This window comes from Ambystoma mexicanum, chromosome 2q (genome assembly GCF_040938575.1).
Source record: "Ambystoma mexicanum isolate Mex_15411 chromosome 2q, UKY_AmexF1_1, whole genome shotgun sequence".
In the NCBI taxonomy this organism is placed as follows: domain Eukaryota; kingdom Metazoa; phylum Chordata; class Amphibia; order Caudata; family Ambystomatidae; genus Ambystoma; species Ambystoma mexicanum.
In genome coordinates this window covers 880,779,305-880,798,596 of record NC_090924.1, presented here as the reverse complement: position 1 = coordinate 880,798,596, position 19,292 = coordinate 880,779,305, and the positions used below count along the sequence as shown (strand labels likewise).

Sequence of the window (19,292 nt, the reverse complement as noted above, 5' to 3'; positions counted from 1 at the left end):
TTTTTGGTGTGATCCTATGTTTCTATGTACAACACTGTGGGATAGTGTGTCCTGTGCTAATATATCGGAAAAGTTGAACATTGGCGACAGAAATTAATAGGAAACTGAAAATTGACGTTTAACTATGTTCGTTTTTTGTCTTTAAAATAATATTAAGTTGGAAGGCAGTACCGTAAAGATACAGATAAGTGAATGGTTACGGTTAATATTTAGGTGTGTGGCGGGGACTGCAAATGGGCCTGTGTGCTTTTAATTGTACATCCCTCCAGTCATAAAGAAAGCACACACTCTGCCACAATTTCCACAGCTTGGTCAGCAAGTGTGTTTTTTTCTGATCTTGAAATGCAATGGGTTTCCGGCAAAACAGATTCTCCCAATATTTCTGAATAGCCAGAGTTATGACTTCAAGTCCCCGTGCACAGCTTCCTGTGATTGTTTGCGCGTGGCTACTTTGTAATGACCTTCATGCATTCTGATGTTCCTGGAAGGAGGCTGAAGGAATTGCAGCTCGAAATCCTAAACAAAATCAGGAGCGTTTCAGGAGCGTCCTTAGTCTCCTTCCTCAATTCTCTCAATCAGTCTCTACATGGATCACCTTGCCACCCTTTGACCACTTCCGTCTCTTTCCGCTGTCTCTTCCCACTGCACACAATGTGCTTCTCACTCTGTACACTCCCTCTTTAAGGGTGCGAAGATGCTTTCTAAATTGATGTGCACATTATAAATCACATACATAGATATATACATGCATGCACACAGAACCTCAGCAGGGTGAAACACGTTGGGATTTCCTTTCCCCTTGTGGCCATCATGCTTTGTACATATCGCTAACATAGTTTTGGTAATAAATGAAACGTGACGGGTTTTTATATTACCTCATTGTGTGCCCCATTCGTCCACGTTCATGCATACATACAGCTGAGTTTTAAGGATGGCATAAAATTAAGGTGACTGTCATTGAGTGGATACATAGTTTGGGTTCTGTGGGTTAAGGGCCAAGCTATGAGCAATTTCTGGACAGCTTAACCTGGGGCTTCTTTCATAGAGAACAGCAGCCACAATGAATGGTAAAGCATGTGAGAGAAAATACAAAAAGTTTGTTAAAACTATGGAAAAGAGAAAATTGATTAAATTGTCAATGTTCCTTTGAATAATCCTTCAGAGCACTGTTCTGTTCAATATGTCAGTTCTCGTTTTGTGATCGCCTTGCTTCATAACCTTTTATCCTTGTATTTGCTTTCACTCATAGCATGATCCAGTGAGTTGTGAATTCTGATTAAGAAAGTATTAGTTTCATTAGAGTTCCTCTTCCTTTTTCTTACAAGAAAGAAGAGAAGTCATGCATGCCATGGTGTGTGAATGGTGTGGAGATGAGGAGCTGGGCAGTGGTGTTTGCCAGTAGGGATCCTGGTTTGTAGGCACTACTAATGATACTCTGCTGGCTTCCAAAGGCACATCCTGCTTCTCGTTACATGGCCTGTCTCATCAGGTGAATTTGCTGTCAGTATGAGACTACCTGTTGCAGGTGGATGTGTGGGAGACATCCCGATACAATGCAGTGGCCGAGGATGCATTTGTGGTTGTTGTGACTAGATCTACCTGATAAATTTGACAGATTGTTGGTCTCACATCATAGATGCTCCGGGTAAGAGTCAACCAATCCCTGTGGCTTCATGTACCAAAAATTCCTTGCAAGTTCTCATATACTGTGGCATGCTGTGATGAGACCATCACCTTTCCACACAGGGACTCCCCCAAGGCTGAGGAAGCAATTTTTCTGATTGGGAACCGCATCTCTGGGCCTAGAAAAAGAACAAATGTGACTCCCTAGTTCCAGTATTTTGGGCCAAGCAGGAAGTACAATGTCTGGTAGACATGGGAACCGATTCCAGAGTATTCAAAGGTCCGAGCATTCTAGATTTCTGCTACAACAAACATACATTTTGAAATAGGGGTAGTTGAAAGTTTCTTTAACAGACCCCAATAGTATCTCTTGGCTTTTTCTGGTGTAGCATTGGTCAAGCTAAAGACATGCTCATCGAAGGTATAAGTAATGTGATCTGTTCAAAATCTTAACAAGCAATCACATTAAAGATGTTAATTTCTAAAACAACTTAAAGTAAATGGCTAATTATCATAAAATAATTAAAGAATACTAATGAAAGGAAAACTAACACAACTGACTGAAACTGGTCCATGTGTTAAAGATGTCCTCTTCTGAGCCTCTTAACACAGGTAGATTCCCCTCCTCCTCCTCACCTGAGTCTTCAGTCGAGGATAAGTGCTTCTTGTCCTTTCATTGTACAATTTTTTTCTTTTGTAAGAGATACAGCCTCTCTCGGATGGAAGCCACTATGTCACTGTACGGAACACAGCAGACAAAGGGCCCGCGCCCGAGAATGCCTGGGCAAGAGGAAAAAGCCAAAGGGTGATTTGTTCCTGCAGCGTGGTAAGTAGACCTGCAGTCTCCATGGGGTGTTGAAAGAAACAAGGTCCCGTTGATCCAGAGGAACATCGATCAGTAAGTAGACTGTCCAATCTTCAATCCGCCCTCCAAGCGGTAGGAAAAGAAACAGGAGTGATAGCAACAGCAGGTTCCGTGCTCAGAAGATCAAGCACTGGTACAAGGATCCGCAAGACAGCCAAGCGGAATAAGTAGGTACCGTGAGAGAAAGCGATAAGGTAAGAGATCGACAGATAGGGACCATAACGGAAAAGAACAGAAAAGGCAAGAAAAGTAGAAAGGAGCCACTGAACAAGCGAAGCGGGAAATAAGTAATGACCAGACGAAACAGAGAGGGAGCGGTAATAGAGCAGAAAGGCTGCGCAGGGAGAAACGTAGCTGGAAGAGACAGCAACAGTGGAAACCCAGCCTCGGTAACCAGAATGGGCGGTGAAAGCAAGCAAGGCGGGGGGGAAGCACAGCACAGCTAAATAGTGACCCAAGGGGGAAAAGAAAACAGGACAGAAAGAAGTAGCAGCCTGCAACAGGAACACAAAAGTTTCAGACCAAAAAGCAAAAGGCACTGGTAGGGTTGCAATGCGAAGCCGGAAATGGGAGGTGGAGCTAAAAAGGGAAGCAAAAGCCAAGAGCCCCACAGACTAGAATGCAGCCGAAAATAACATAAGAAACGTGATGGGGCAGATTAATGGTGGCGATACTGCCAGGCATGCCACAAGGGCCAAGAGGGCAGGTGCATGACACAATGTCAACTGTAATGCCCATGGAAATCAAATATTTTCAGGGGAAGTTGTTAAAAAGAGAACTCGGGGCAATGTAGTAGATTAAGACTTGTTTATTTAAGTCTAGTTCAAGCGACAGCAGGCACCACCTGAGAAGGCAGGACCCAACTGAAGATTTCAGAACTCCATAAAGAACTCCACAAATAATAACACTCTAAGAATACACATACCTTCAATGGAACACTGAAATGAACACATGAACAGAACATTGTGATTGGTCTGGATCCACACTCAGAACTATGTTACATTGTTAATCATTGTTCAATGCATGCCTACCTAAGTAACACATAGATAAGTAGACTCAACACATCTTCCCCCTTTCAATAACACTGAGTTACTCTAGTACATAATCTCGCAACCAAAGAGGTTTACCTCTCCTTCTTTCTGTACTGATATTAACGTCTGTGTCTTGTTGAACACTCTTACTAACTCCTCCAGATTCATACACCAACTCATTGTCATTGCCATTGTCATTTTCATCACCATTTTCTCCATCCTCTACTGCTTGACCATTGTTATTACATTTCACCAATTTGGACATGGACCAGCATTCCCCACCTTCCATTATGACCACATTCCCTCTTACTACCGCTATTTTCTTAGGCCCAATAAATTTGCTCTCGATGCATTTAGGGGACAACCTGTGGTTTTTTACATACACAAGTTCACCTTCTCTCCATACCAAACTCTTGGATTTCTTTTCTGTGTCAGACCTTTCCTTGTATGCATTTTGGGCCTCTTTAATGAGTGTCACAATTTTATTCCTATCAATATTCACACTCTTGGCCAAGTCAAGCCACCCTGGACAGAGTTTAGTGCCCGGCTGCCTGCCCTTGAGAGACATAAAAGGTGAGACTTTGGTAACAGTGTGGGGCGTCGTGCAGTAGTTCCAAACCATCTCCCTCAACACTTTCTGCCACTCCAAACCTGCCGCCATTGCTAACTGTAAGCCTCCCTTTACAAATCTGTTTGCCCTCTCTACCAGCCCATTAGCCCTGGGTTGATAGAGTGCTGTTCTGTAATGCCTTATACCAAACTTTTTGAAAAACTCCACCATCTTGTCAGAACAAAATTGAACACCATTATCTGAAATTAATTCCGTGGGGGAGCCTTCCCTGTAAAATGTTTCTTCAAAAAATTATATCATTTGGGCCGTGGTTGCCTCACCAATTGCCTTCCACTCTATCCACTTTGAGTGGTAATCTACTAACACTATTAAGTACTTGAGATTCTCCCCCAAATTCTGTAGTGGGCCCATCAGGCCCATAGCCACCTTTTTCCAGGGTTCACCCGGAACACTAACAGGTCTAATGGGTGCTTCCCTAACCACCTTACTTTTATCACTCCTCTCGCACTCTCTGCAGTTCTTCACACACCTCTCTACTTCACTGTCAACTGCCGGCCACCAATAGAGCTCCCTGATGTATCTCTTGGTTCCTCCCATCCCTAAATGGCCTTGGTGAGCTATACTCACCAGCTTGGATCTAACATTGCTGGGTCGGATCACTTTGGTACCCTACCTGAGTTTTAGACAGTCTTCTGATAAACTCAGCTCATCCTTTATGCAATAGAAGCAGTCAAATTGTTTTTCTACAATGTCTTTGTGAGGCCACCCTGTCCTGGTCCACACCTTGACTTGATTCAATATAAGATCCTCACTATCAGCAATCTCCCATTCATCTCTATTTATGGCATTGTATTCAACCTCAGAAATACTCAAGCCCTGCTCTAAGGATGCTTCTTCTGTATCTTTGCCCTCCACCGGTAACCTAGACAGACAGTCTGCTACTACATTGTCTCTACCAGCTATGTACACTATCTTGAAATCATAGGCTAGGAGTTCAATCATCCATCTAGAAATTCTGGGTGATCCTTTGGCCCACTCTACACTACCTAGTAGTTGGACTAAAGGTTTGTGGTCAGTTTTTACCGTAAAAGTTTGACCCCATAGATAGAATTTGAAATGTGCTACAGCCCAAGAGACTGCCAGTGCCTCCCTCTCAATCACAAAGTAGTTTTCTTCCGCTCCCTTCAATGGCCTTGAGGCAAAAGCAATTATATGTTCGGTCTTACCAGAGTCCACCTGAGACAAAGCTGCACCTAGACCCATATTGCTTGCATCAACCGATAAAACAGTTTTCCTTCCCGACACAAACCCTCCCAAAGAGGGTGCTTGCACTATGCACTCTTTTATTTTCCTAAAAGCTTCATGGCATTCACCCGACCACACAAACTTCACATTCTTTTTCAACAACTCTCTTAACGGAGTGGAGATGGTGGCAAAACCATTTACAAATTTGTGGTAGTACTCCGCCAGCCCCATGAAAGAACGTAACTGATCTTTGTCTCGTGGCTGGGGAGCACTGCTGATGCTATCAATAAGAGACTTTTTCGGAGCAATACCATCACCAGAAATTCTATGACCTAAATAGTCTACTTCTCTAACAGCAATCTTGCATTTTTTTCTTTGCACAGTCAAACCAGATTCTTTAAGTCTGACTAGGACAGCCCTCAAAATCTCATTATGTTCCTCTTCATTTTCGGCAAACACTAGTATGTCATCCTGAAACACTGTTACTTTCCTTAGCCCTCTAAGCACTTCCTCCATCACGCTTTGGAAAACAGAAGCAGCGGAAGCTAATCCAAAAGGCATGCGATTGTATTTGAACACTCCCTCAGGAGTGATGAAAGCTGTAAGATGCTGACAACCCTTGGACAACCAAACTTGATGATATGCTGCTGACAAGTCAATGATGGAAAATATCTTCGGTTCCCCCAGGGTGGAAAGAGTCTCCGATATGTTGGGAAGAGGATGTCTCTCTACAACAATGTTCCGATTGAGGCTGCGTAAGTCTACACATAGTCTCAGATTTCCATTTGCTTTGGCTACTAGTACAACCGGCGATAACCATTCGGTTGCTGTTATTGGCTCGATTACTCCTTTGTCCACCAAGTCATTTAATTCTACACGAAGCTTACTTCTCATCTTCAATGGCACTTGCCTGACCTTGTGTATCACCGGTTGCGCACCATTTTTTAGTTTGATATGGTGTTCGAAATTTCTAAGTTTCCCTAATTTCTCGGAAAACACTTCAGGAAACTCTTTAGTCCAGACGTCATCTTCCACTTCAGCAATAGATATTGGTTGGGGGGCATTTGCCTGTATTCTTACACCCAAGTTCTTTTGTTCTTCCCATCCTAATAAAGAGGCTCCCTTGTTTGCTACCAGAATGTTGGCCTGGCATTCCTTTCCTTTGTAACTGACAGATGCGGAAAATTCCCCCAAGACTTCTATCGTAGATTCTCCATATCCACAGGCTCTAAAATCAGTGGGTTTAATTGCCCCTTCACCCTTCTTCAATATGTTCACCAAGGTATCCCTTGAGATTATGGTCCAAGGAGAACAAGTGTCGACTTTCATGACTAAACTGCGCCCATCAATCAGAAAGGTGTCTGCCGGACCCTTAGCCTCGCTTGAGGTAGCTGAAATTTCAAAAACAAACTTGGCACTTGGTTCCTGGGTGGCTGATACTTCTTGAATGTTGTAATTTCTCCTGACTGATTCTTCAATGCTGGCCCTGTTCTCTACTCTGGGTTCGAGGAAATTTATGGAAGTAGCTTTACATACATTGACAAAGTGTCCTCTATTCTTGCAATTAAAGCATTCGGCAAATTTGGCAGGGCACGATGGAAAGTTTGCACCATGTCTGGGGTTACCACATCTGGTACATGCATTTTTCGCAGTCCAATTTCCTTTCTTTCCACTGGGAATGTTTGACCTTTTCTTCTGGTCTATTGCACAGACCGACATGGTGGTCGGACTTTGTTTGTCACCCTTGAGCTCCTTGACATATAATGACGTCTGTTCGATTCTCCTGGCTAATTCGAGTGCCTCATCCAGTTTCATATCTTTGGCCAGTAGCTTCTCTTGGATTCTGGCGTTATTGGTGCACCTGAGTAACTGATCCCTGATTAGAGAATCAGTCAGATGCTCAAATTCACATGAGTAACTTAATGACCTCAAGCAAGCGACATATGATTCAACTGACTTTGATTGTTCTTGTACTCACTGGAAGAATTTATGTCTTTCAAAGCTGACATTTTTTCTGGGCTCAAAATGGTCCTGTAGTTTTTTGAGGGCCAATGCATATTCATCAGCATCACCCGCCTCCAACATATGGTCTCCAGTCAGCCCATCGAAGATCCTGCGTCCTTCTATGCCCAAATTGTGAACCAAAAGAGCTTTTTTGCGAGCTGAGGAAAATCTGTCTCCGCCCATTGCCACCAGGTAATTTTCAAATGTGTCCTTCCACTTGTCCCACCTGAGGGGGGGGGGCGGCCGGGTTCATTGAGGAACAAAATAGGTGGGGGAATTGATGCTGCCATGATGAAGAAAGAATGGCCAGCTATGTGTGTGTAGAAAGTGGCTGTGGTGGCTGTGGTGGATGTGAGGCGGCAGGTCTTCTAACTCTGTGATGCAAAAACACAATTGTCAAATTTGTTCACTGTAGGAACAATTGCCTTTGATGTACAGGCTCCTAAGTTCCACTTTTCCTTTTATTTAAATATAAATTGCTGGAACAAAGTGTCTTCTTTGTTGCTAATTCGGTGTTCCCTTTTTTTTTTTCTCTCTCCCAGCCGTGGGAGTCCTGCTGGCAGTCAGCTGACGTCACAATGGAGACCGGGGCTCCTGAAGATAAAGTCGAGTCGTTGCTGGGCAACTGGCGTCACAATGGAGACCGGGGCTCGAGTTGACACGCCCTCCACAGCGTGTGCTGCAGCGCGTGTCTGCGCGCGCCAGAGCCAGCTGAGGGCCGCGTGCGCTGGCACGCAGGCAGTGAGAGACGGAGCTTGCGCTCTGACAGCTGTGCGCGGCTCCCTCGCGGCTCGCGGGGGCCTGCTCTGCTGCAGCAGTACTCGCATAGCTCCTCCGCGGCTCGCGCGGCTCCCCCGCGGCTCTCCTTTCTCCCTCGATAACGCCGACTTGCCTGATTAGATTTCCTCCTCCTTCAATGTTTCTTCTCCGCCTTGTAGCGAACGCAGGGGGTGAAGAGCGGGGCCTGCGCTCTGGCAGCTGTGCGCGGCTCCCCCGCGGCTCTCCTTTCTCCAAATAAACGCCGACTTGCCTGACTGGCCTGCCTCCTCCTTCCTTTCTTCTCCGCCTTCGATCTGCCTCGCCTGCTGTCGCTGGTGCGGCAGAAAAGGCACAACGCTGGCAACTCGGCAAAATCAACAGAAAGCCAGTAGCTGGGGCCGGCGTCAGGGGTCCGTGAAACGAATCCTCGTCGCCAATGTTAAAAAGAGAACTCGGGGCAATGTAGTAGATTAAGACTTGTTTATTTAAGTCTAGTTCAAGCGACAGCAGGCACCACCTGAGAAGGCAGGACCCAACTGAAGATTTCAGAACTCCATAAAGAACTCCACAAATAATAACACTCTAAGAATACACATACCTTCAATGGAACACTGAAATGAACACATGAACAGAACATTGTGATTGGTCTGGATCCACACTCAGAACTATGTTACATTGTTAATCATTGTTCAATGCATGCCTACCTAAGTAACACATAGATAAGTAGACTCAACAGAAGTCCTCTGCTGTTTTCTTTAAATGTTTCATGGATGACAATGGTCAAGGCAATTGTAATAAAGAGCTTCAGCTTCCACAGTACTTGACAAGCACTGGCTGATTCTTCTAGACAATAGACTGGGATCCTCTGGTTCCTGGAATTTCCACAGTTACCCGATAAGAGCTTAGCTCATTGGGACTTTATGTCATAGTCAACTTTCTTGGTCTGGATTTTTGGTTGAATATTTTGGTTTGATACTCCTTGCATCTTCTTGTTCTCGATTCTTTCTCTCAAAGTGTTTGCTTATTCCTCATCAATGATCTGGTACTAGTGTTAGGTATTGGATTACAATCTTCTTCACTTTGAGCATGTAAAGAATAAAAGTCTTGTAGGAAAACATTTTCATGAAAATAATGTTCTCATTTAAGGTCTAGAACACTAAGTAAAATAACTTGAGGGAAAGAACTCAGGGAAAACAGCTGCATGAGAAAGCAGGATTCAAGACAAAACACCTAAGAAAATTTTGCGTTTGAGTCATGGAGGAGCTTTTAATTGTATTCATACTCTGCTTCCTGTCACCAGTACGTTCTCTATAAAGCTAAAGAGAATTAGTCTTTTTTTTAGATCAGTTTCCTCTAGTCTGGTGGCAGTATTGTGAACTGTGCTATTTGTTAAAATGATCATCAAGAAGTTCTTTGTATAAGTATTTGTCATAGTCCAGTGTGTGGAGCGGAGGTCACATTTACCTTAATGGAGCGCTTTCCTTATCACTTAGAGTTGGTGAAAGATGTTCTTAGTTCCCATGGTTTGGATGCTCTCAGGGGACAAAAGAACATTCTTTGCACAGGGGTGGAAGACTCTGAAAGGAAGCGGGGATAAGGCTGGAGCGGGTACTCGGGATGTTCAGTGGGGAAAGGATAAGGACCACCGTCATTCCTCGCACTCCAGCACAGCTTGGTTTTTGATATAGTGGTGAAATCATTGTTTGTTCTGAAAATTTTGTTGAACAGTTGCGTACCTTCTTTCTGCAAAGGACTGTTAATAATGGGGAGAACGTATCAATAGAGCCTACTCAGCCATCAGGGTATTGGGGTATCGTGTCACATGTAACTGGTATGGATTTAGAGAACATAGGCTAAGATCAGCTTGTTAGGTGAGCTTGTTCGGGAGGGAGATTAACCAGTTAAATGTGGGTGAGTCGATTAATGGCTGATTATAATGGATCATTGGGGGGATTTCAGGGGCGCAGCCTCTCAGGCAGAACTTAAAATACAGAGTCAGAATAAGGGCAGACAGTGGAAGTGGGTCTTTGGCTAAGAACACATGCAAGGCTGTAAGAAGGGTGTCGTTTTAGCCAAAATCCATGTTTTTAGGCTTCTATGACGTTGTATCGCTACAGGACGTTTTTTTCGGAAATATGACTACGTTGTGGCATACTTTTGAGGGCCAGGGGACAAAGGCATTGGATCATAAAAGTGTCATAGACATTCTCTGTCAAAACATTGTTTAAATGGACTTAGGCGGGAGTTATGGGTTTGTCTGCTGCAGTGTTTGAAGAAGCACTGAATAGTGTAAAAGAGTCCCCTCCCTTTATGTAAGGCAGACACGACTCGGCTTTACAAGAATTCGAGTATAGGTTGGCAAGTGGCTGGCATCGTCAGCATTGGCTTTCGTCTTCCAACAGGCAGCAGGTGGTAGACTGGATAGTTTTGATGAACCCACTGAAGGTTAGCGGAAGGGGGTGAGGGTGTGTGTGTGGGAGCAGAGAAAGGGACACATTCATTGCCTATTTTTTTAGGAGTATTTTGGTCATTCGAGATCAGGTGGTGGTTGCTTGGAATTGAAGAATCTTTTTACTGCGTGGCATAGAACTATTGTGCGAACAGTTTATTTTTGCTTCAGCAATGCAGGAGTAGGATTCAGGTTTTGGTCATTCTACAAAATACCTCAAAGATATATGACCTAATTGAGAAACCAACCGTTGTCCTTGGTATTCTCTGTGGTCACATATTTCCTTGGCAACAAATGAATGACATTAGGTAAGCACTGCGTTATCACATACAACATAACAAAACAATGTTGGGCACAATTAACCGTGGCAGGATTGAACTGGTGAGGCAGACATAGCGGTTTACCAAGCCTTTATCAAACAAGTAAGAGCCACACATTCTCTCGTTGTGGCCGGGCGCCTTATTGTTGTTTCTTTTCTGAGAGAACATTGCGTGGAAATAGAACATGGCAGAAAGGGAAAAAGTACATTATGAATCAAAATTGAATAATGCTACCTATGAGCAGTCACTAAACGTACCGCCGAGTGCATCGTTATGAGTATATTGGAAATAGAAAAAAGGTGATATTTTGAAGTACCTCATACCTTTTTAAATAATACCACATAGTTCTGCTTTGGGATTACATGGACTATTTAGGTCATGTGGTATGCAGAAATGTAGAGTATAGGGTGTGTAGAAATCACTCCATGTGGTAAAATAGCAGGGTGTTGAGTGCTCGCTTCTGTGAGCTGCAGGTGGTCATAGATTCAAATCCTGGCAAGGCCAACTCAGACTTTCATCCTTCTGAGGTCGATAAAGGGATATCGGGCCTCATTACACGGATGGCGGTAAGGGTTAACGGTCACCGTTAATGGTACCGCTGACCGTTAACCCTTACCGCCTTACTACGAGGTCCCTTTGCGGGTTGGAGACTTTAACGCCTGCTTTTTGCAGGCGTTAAAAACCAACCCGCAAAGGGACCAGGGAGCTAATTACGGTACCGCAATTTGCGGTGCCGTAATTAGCACCTTCCCCATTCCCATTATGCCCTATGGGGCAAAAATGGGAATGGGGAAGGGCAATGGGGGAAGGGGGAATTACCGCCACACCAACCTTGGAATAGGGCGGTAATTCCCCCTTCCTCCAAGACGGTGCCGGTATTTTACTGGCTTGGACCAAGGTGCTAATAGCACCTTGGTCCAGCGCCGTCCGTGTAATGAGGCCCATCAACTTCAGTTGGGTGAAATTCAATGTAAATATGTTCTAGGAAAAGCTCTTTGGCAAAAGCGCTATGTAAATAACATATAATTACCGTTAAATGACCATATTTTGCTCTTGCAAACCTACTTCATGTCAAGTGGCATTTTAAACTCGCAAGTAATTAAAATACCGCATGTGTTTGCCATTAGAAGCATGCTCATACTGTGGCCCTCAAAGTTCTTATGATATATATGTCTGTGTCTACCTTCGTATCTCCTGAATCCTCTCATTAAAGTACATTACCTCCAAGCACAGTGAAGTTGAATGGGCTGATTTTGAATGTCTTTTAAATGTTTGAAAGTGGTAATATGTCATCTATAATTAAATCGACTTCTTGTAATATTACTGAAAAATGTATAAATGTATAATACGTGATGACTTATGATATTTTCTTTTTCAAGGGTTTTGCTTCATTTTGATCACTGAAATGTTCCTATATTTGCATGTTTGCGCTCTCTGTGTCTGCCTGCCATTATTGGTGGATGGTTTGTTGATGACATCACAATTGTAGCGCGCTCTCTCTTTTCTGGTCTGGTAAAAAGTCACCGCCCGTAGCTGATCATCAGTGCAGAGAAAGTCTATAAGAGGACAGTGTGAGATAATCAGAAAAACCATGGCGATATGCGTTCACCATTACACAGACACTAAAATGCTGAACAAACTGGAAACTTCAAAAGACATTTCATCCAAAGTCCAATGTCAAGTGAAGCTTGGCAGAGCAGGTTATCCTACGGTGCCAGTGTGTCTATCCCTCCCTGTCTGCTTATGCATGGATTTCCTATGCAAAGCATGGCATGTAGTAAATGTTCCACTGGACCTGAGAGGAGCAGGACCTTCTTCAGGGCTTCCCCAATCTACACTCATCTTGAACTTACCTATTGGAACATATGTGTTACCCAATGAGGGCTGCTATAGCCTGGAACAAATTGCCAATAGACCTGCCTTGCGAGGAGAGTCTCCCTGCTTTAAAAAAAAAATAAAAACACTGAAAACACTCTTATTTTCTTAAACTGCTATGCAGTATTTCTTCACCTTCCATTTATTTGATCTGTTTTCCCCGCGCCCTGATGCCTGCGGACTGCGACGCGTCAGAAACATAAAGACAAACATTGAAAAATCATTTTAGTTACCCTGTAATCCAGTGTTGATTTCCAGGACCCTATTTCTATGACTGTATCAACATATTCTTTTTTAGTCTTTCCCCTTATGTTAAGAATGTAAGTGCTGTGTCTTTTCCTTGGACAGAGCAAGTTTGTAAATCAAAACTTAAGCGTTTTCTGTGCTAGATAGTTTTAACGGATGGTATTCTTTGCCCCTTTCAGATGGACGAAGCGTGTGATGACATCGATGAGATGTTCAGCAACCTGCTGGGGGAGATGGACCTGTTGACACAAGTGAGTTGCTGTTTGTTTTTCAGTTCAGTGGAATCATTGTGTTGAATGATGGCACCGAGTCCCCTGACTGCTTCCCCTGGATTTGAACCTTCCTTAAAATACATACCCAAGCAAAAAGGCTTTCTGTAGCATAAATGTTAACAGCAGCGCGTTTAAAAGAAAATGAGCACATGACACTATTGATATATTGCTGGTAAAACTGTGAAGATGACATCATCATGCATGGTTACGGTATGAAACAACTGTATGCGAAACAGACCCTTTCCCAAAAATAATGAAATCACATTTCTTTTCAAACCTGGGGGGCCATGCTGAACCCAATTCACCAGTGATTGCCTGTCTAAAAGAGACCGGATTTGCAATTATCTTAAAACTACTGTGTGTTTGAAACACATCAAAACATGTCTGATGTGTGTTCTCCCTCCTTCAGGGGTGTCAGGGAGTTGCCAGTTCTCTGCATGTGGGACTCTTCTCACGAAGGATGCATATGGTCGCAAGATGGAAGCTAGGGCGCAGAGGACTGGGCTGGCCTTTGTGTTTGGGGGAGGGAGCTAGAGCTCTGTGCAATATGCATGGCTCCACGTGGAAGGCATTAGTGTCACGCAGCGTCTGCGGACGAGCCAATCAGAACAACGTGCACGCTTATTTAACATTGTAGCCGAGAAGACATTCTAAAAGTAAGCCGATAATTTGGTGGAAGAGAGAGTTCTGGTTGAAGAAAGACACTCTTCTAAAATGTGGACGTAAATCGCGGTTGTGTGAGACACTTTAACCAGCATTTAGAGGATTTTGCCTAAAGATGCTTTAAATCCAGGCTCTTGCAAAGCAATGTTGCAATATCCCAAACAGAGAACTCACATGGGACCAGATGCAAAGCAGAGTGAGTGTTTTCATTTAGTTTTTGGAAAAAGCAATAGTCAGGGGGCAGCTCCCACACCCACTTCATTGCTATGGGTTTTCTGGCATTCCGTTTGCTAAAATTCCTCATGTTTCTATACCTGCCTTTCCACTATTGTAGTTGTTAAAGAAAACTTAATGTGGAGTGATGCACCGCGAGCAGCACTAGACATGGGGAAGTGATACCACATCACTGAAGCCAGAAAATCTGCTCACTGGCTCCAGTAAAGGACAGAATTACCTTTAAGATTCTCTCCATCACGCATCACTGTCTTTCTAACAATGCCCCCTCCTACCTTGCAAAAAGACTCAAAAGATACTCCCCGGCAAGACCACTAAGCGCAGCCTACAAACACGGCCTCGCCACTCCTAGATTCAACCATAGGAGAGGGGTGGGGCGGTCCAGCTTCCCATTCTGGGCCACCACTCTCTGGAATGAGCTCTCTGCACACCTGCAAGATGAACCTTAATACAGTATCTTCAGGAGAAAGATTGAAACCCACCTCTACTGAAACACAGCTCTCTCCTCCCTTTTTTTATTCCTGCCTTATTTGTGCTTGATTGTAACCAGCACCTAGCTGCCCACGAGTTCAATGCACTTTTATAACTGCCTAAATAAATAAATTACCAAACTTGGTATACCCCAAGCTTTAGTGTGTCTGTTTCTTAAGAGTGTATGTAACATGTGAACACATTACACCTATTTTTCATCGCCCATGAGAAAGGTGTCTCTTTTCTCCCACTATCCCGCACTTTTCCCACATATTCTAGGACTGCAGTTTAATAGGGATTCATTTCCCAAAATGTATCGGACAGCAAGGCAAATATGTCAAAGTTTCGGTGATACTGGCAGTCGAAGCGTGCCATTCAAAGTCCCTTATACATGCAGTATGCCTTAAGTATAATAAGAAACAATATTATCTATTTGGTGGCAGTTCACTGCCATAACGTGTCTTAGTTCTCCAATGTGCAAAGGAGTTGATCGTTTTGCTTTGGCGTGTTCCATGCAAGATATTTCCCTCTATGGGCTATTACTGGAGAGCAGTAAAGGGCAGAGACTTCCAGGATGAGTAGATGTCATATAGAATTACTGAAACGCAGGAAGCTTAAGACCAAGTCAGAACTGCTGGCATTTTTGTTGATCTGATATGTAATTGTAAGGATGGTGGATCAGATGAAGGGCCACATAAGGGAAAGTGGTTGGTAAGAGAATAATGGCGAAGAGTGGAATTGATGGCAAAATGTGAAGTGGGTCAGCCAGGGCTGGCTCAAGGGGCGCTAGAGCAGTGCAGCCGCATATTGGCGCCCAAGGGTGGACTGGGAACCAAAAGTGGCCCTGGAAATAATTTTCAAAGTGGCCCAAAATTACACATTTTCAGTACGCCCAGCCCCTTTCCCATGAGAAAATGTGTAAATACCACACAAAAGAAGCCCAGGGTTGAGAGGCCTACCGGGAAATGTCAAGAGTTCCCTATAGGCCAGTCCACCAGTGGGGCCACGCGCACTGTATCACCCTTTAAGATGAGCCTGCAAGCTTTCTGAAGTAAGAGTGTAGGCACTCAGACTCCAGAAAGAAATTATCTGGCTTCTATCTGAAGTCAGCGCATGTGCTCAAAATTGAGAAAGTGTCATTCTAGTTGAAGCACGAGCTGCCCTGCACCTAGAACGTCACTTTCATTATTGCCCCACTGTGCATGATAAGAAACGGGGAAGTGCTCCCAGCTTCCTGGTTTCCTGTCTGTGTTGTGGAAGTGCGAGTCGGCCGAGCGTGGGAGCTAGAGTCCGCTGCAGACTGCAGTGCAGCCGTTCCAGGCGACGACTGAAGACGGAGCCGGCGGGAATGGAAGTGAGGGCCGTGCTGGTCCCAGGTCTCCCAGCAGGAGTGTGGGGCACACCCAAAAACCTAGCACAGGATGCTTGGACACCTTCGGCCTGCACTATGGTCAGCTGATATAAGACAGCTTAGAGTGGGTAATGGATTCATCAGGGGCATTCATAAGACTGCCCCATTAGCAATATAAATGCAACAGGCATTGTTTTGGGGATTCATGAAATCTGGTTGATGCTTGTATGTAATAACACCAAAATTGAACTACTCAAAATAATATGTACAAAATGTCTTTTTATATACCCATATATAGTGACCTAAGCTAACAAGCTCCCATTCCCGGTGGATGTCAATTCCTCCAACATTTCTTGTGCAAAATGTTTGCAAATGTCACAACAGGAAATGTTTTATTTGGGCTCCTTAGTACATTTGCCCCCTTTACTGAACTTCACATAACTTTTAAAAAATAATCACAGTGGGTTGTATATGTTCTTTTAAATGTCATGTAGTTTCTCCGTGATCCGAAGATGATTGCTAAGTCATTTTTAAAATTAAAAATGTTCGAGCCTCCCCTAACCTTTTCAACCACTAGAATGGAAAATCAGAAAAATTTCATGAAACATTGTAAAACGATTCAAAGTTGGTTGAATATGTTATTGGAAAGTGTAATTCTTAAATGCACAATGCACGTTTTCAAACATACAAAATGCTGCAAAAGGCACACAGGTATACAGACTTTGTAGAACAAGGCAGCTTGTGTCTGTACACTCACCCAGCACATACCTAGGTACACATCACCCAAGAGCAGCACAGACATACCTCTCACCTCCGTACAGCCAAAGAGGAATGTTCTTCCTCAGAAGCACGGGTATAAAACACTACTGGCAGAATCGGAACTGCTCACCCCTTCTCCAAGAGATGGTGTAAGTTAACCCTTCACTAGGAATGCAGTGGTCAGGGAGGAAACATGTGCTCCAGAAATGCAATCTAATGTGCGAGTGAAGTAACATTTGTATAGCATAATTATGCATCTCATATAACCATTTCATTATTTTTTAGTGCCATGGTCTTGGAGCACGTGAGTGCCAATACCAATATGAGCTTTTAGTTCAGTGAAACAGGGCTGGGATTAATTTGGGAGATCAATAGGCAATACTCTAAGGCAGTGGTCTTCAAACTTTTTCACCCTGAGCGCCCCCTAAGAAAAATGTCTCCGGCCCAGGCCCCCCCTATACACATGGACTCCAAAATTGTACTTGGTTGCGAACGGTTATCGCGCGCTGCAGTAGAATGGTGCCCCTAACGAAGGAGTGAATGCCAAACACCAAGTTGTTTCAAAGTCATTGCTTGCAATGATTCAAATCAGATTAGAGGACAAATGTTTGTGAACAAAGCATTCCAATTATTTTGCTATAATACTGAGGACTCGACTAAAAATAGTGTTGGATATTTTTCACATAAACGAAACACCCAATATTGCTGTCCTGTAGTAACATTTGCTATGCAAGTGCTGTAACAATTTGTTTCTCAAGTACAACAACGTACTGTCAATGCTGTCACTTGCAAGTTGGACAGTGGCATACTGGAGAACTAGTGTGAAGGGTGGGCCTGCCTTTCACCAGCAATCTGCCATGGGGGAGCCGCGTTGTAAACACAACACCGGCAGAGCAGTCCCAGACCCCTGCTTGCCTCCATGGGCATAATTTTAGGGGGGACAGGGGTGTTTGTCCCCCCCAACTTTCATGGCACCCCATTTTATCTCCATTCATTTAGCTGGGGAAACTTTTCATCAGATGTCATGTCCCCCCCCAACATTTTCAGAAAAGGTACTCCACTGCTTGCCTCCTCTCCTCCATGTTGTTGACAACGCGGCTCCCCCATGGCAGATTGCTGGAGCCCAGCAATCTGCCATGGGGGAGCTGCGTTATTAATACAGCACCGGCAGAGCAGTTTCAGTCCCCCGCTCGCCTCCTCTCTTCCATGCCCCATAATGTGGGGGTCGCAGAGGGAGAGGGGCGCAGGGGGGACCGGTGCTGCATTAATAACGCAGCTCCCCCATGGCAGATTGCTGGGCTCCAGCAATCTGCCATGGGGGAGCTGCGTTGTAAAAAACACCGGCAAAGCAGTTTCGGTCCCCCGCTCGCCTCCTCTCCTCCATACCCCCTAATGTGGGGGACGTAGGGGGAGAGGGGCAGAGGGGGGGACTGGTGCTGCATTAATAACGCAGCTCCCCCATGGCAGATCGCCACGGGGGAGCCACGTTAAAAATAAAGGGGAAGGGGTTACTTACCTCTACACGTGTCAGCGGCAGCAGCAGCAGGGAACACAGGACACCACAACGCAGCCTGGAAGCGCAATCCAAATGCAGGAAATCGCGCGTCCAGGCTGCATTATTTCCTGTTTCATGGCCTTGCCCCCACCACATCGCACTGGCTGAGCATGCATGGGAGCCAGTGGCTCCCCATTGCACATGCTCAGTTCAGTGCAGCAGATTTTTTTTTTTTAAAAAGCGTTACTCTTTTCCTTCTTCAGCAAGGCATCAGGCGCCCCCCGCGTTCCCTGAGGGGGACGCGCCCCACAGATTGAAGACCTCTGCTATAAGGGGAACCTTAAGTTCTCTGCTCACCCTGCCTGCAACGTCTGAAAAAATGTACTCACATAATGTCAAACATAGTTGCCCAGTGCAGTGTTGCACTCATGTTTTCAAACATACAAATGGCAGCAATTGGAACAAAGTATAGGCAGACTTCCTGCAGCAACACCATGCCCAGGAGTGCAGCGGGTGGCTGTACATTCACCCATGAACACAGCAAAATATACATCACCTAAGTGCAACACAGGCATGCCTCACACCTCCAGTAAAACCAAAGATATGTGACCTTCCTAAGCAGCACAGATATGAAATAACTGCTGGCAGAAGAGGGAGTGCCCATCATCCTGGCCTAAATGCAGGTCAGTGCAGTGTAAAGGAAAGAAATGTGCCTCCAGCAATGCAATTTGTGTTTGCATGGCATTTTCAAAAATCTCACATTACCCTCTCATAATTTTTCAAATGCAAACATCTCAAAACAAACTCGTTATGATTGCCTAAGGGGACCATAACTGTGCCATCTCCATCATAAAACAACCATAACTCAGCCACTGCCATGCACTGCTCATGATGGTTCGCTGAAGATGCATACAGCTGAACCAATGACATGCAATCTATCCTTAAAAAACAGTGAAAGCGACACTGCCTGCAAATGGTAGTGTTACAATGATATCCGGTTACATTCCTGAGTCATACAACAAAGCAGTAAACTGAGTAGGGATACAAACAAAGTGCCCT

The 19,292-nt window shown here is 44.5% G+C and overlaps 1 protein-coding gene across 5 annotated transcripts in view; it reads left to right on the top strand.

Moving 5' to 3' along the window:
* APBB1IP (amyloid beta precursor protein binding family B member 1 interacting protein) overlaps nt 1–19,292 on the top strand; it is a 1,612,974-nt gene that overhangs the window by 573,248 nt on the left and 1,020,434 nt on the right. For all 5 annotated transcript variants that reach the window (XM_069648143.1, XM_069648145.1, XM_069648144.1 and 2 more), the window contains one exon: nt 13,168–13,239. In XM_069648143.1, the coding sequence (XP_069504244.1) occupies nt 13,168–13,239 (72 nt within the window). The remainder of the gene's footprint in view (nt 1–13,167; nt 13,240–19,292) is intronic.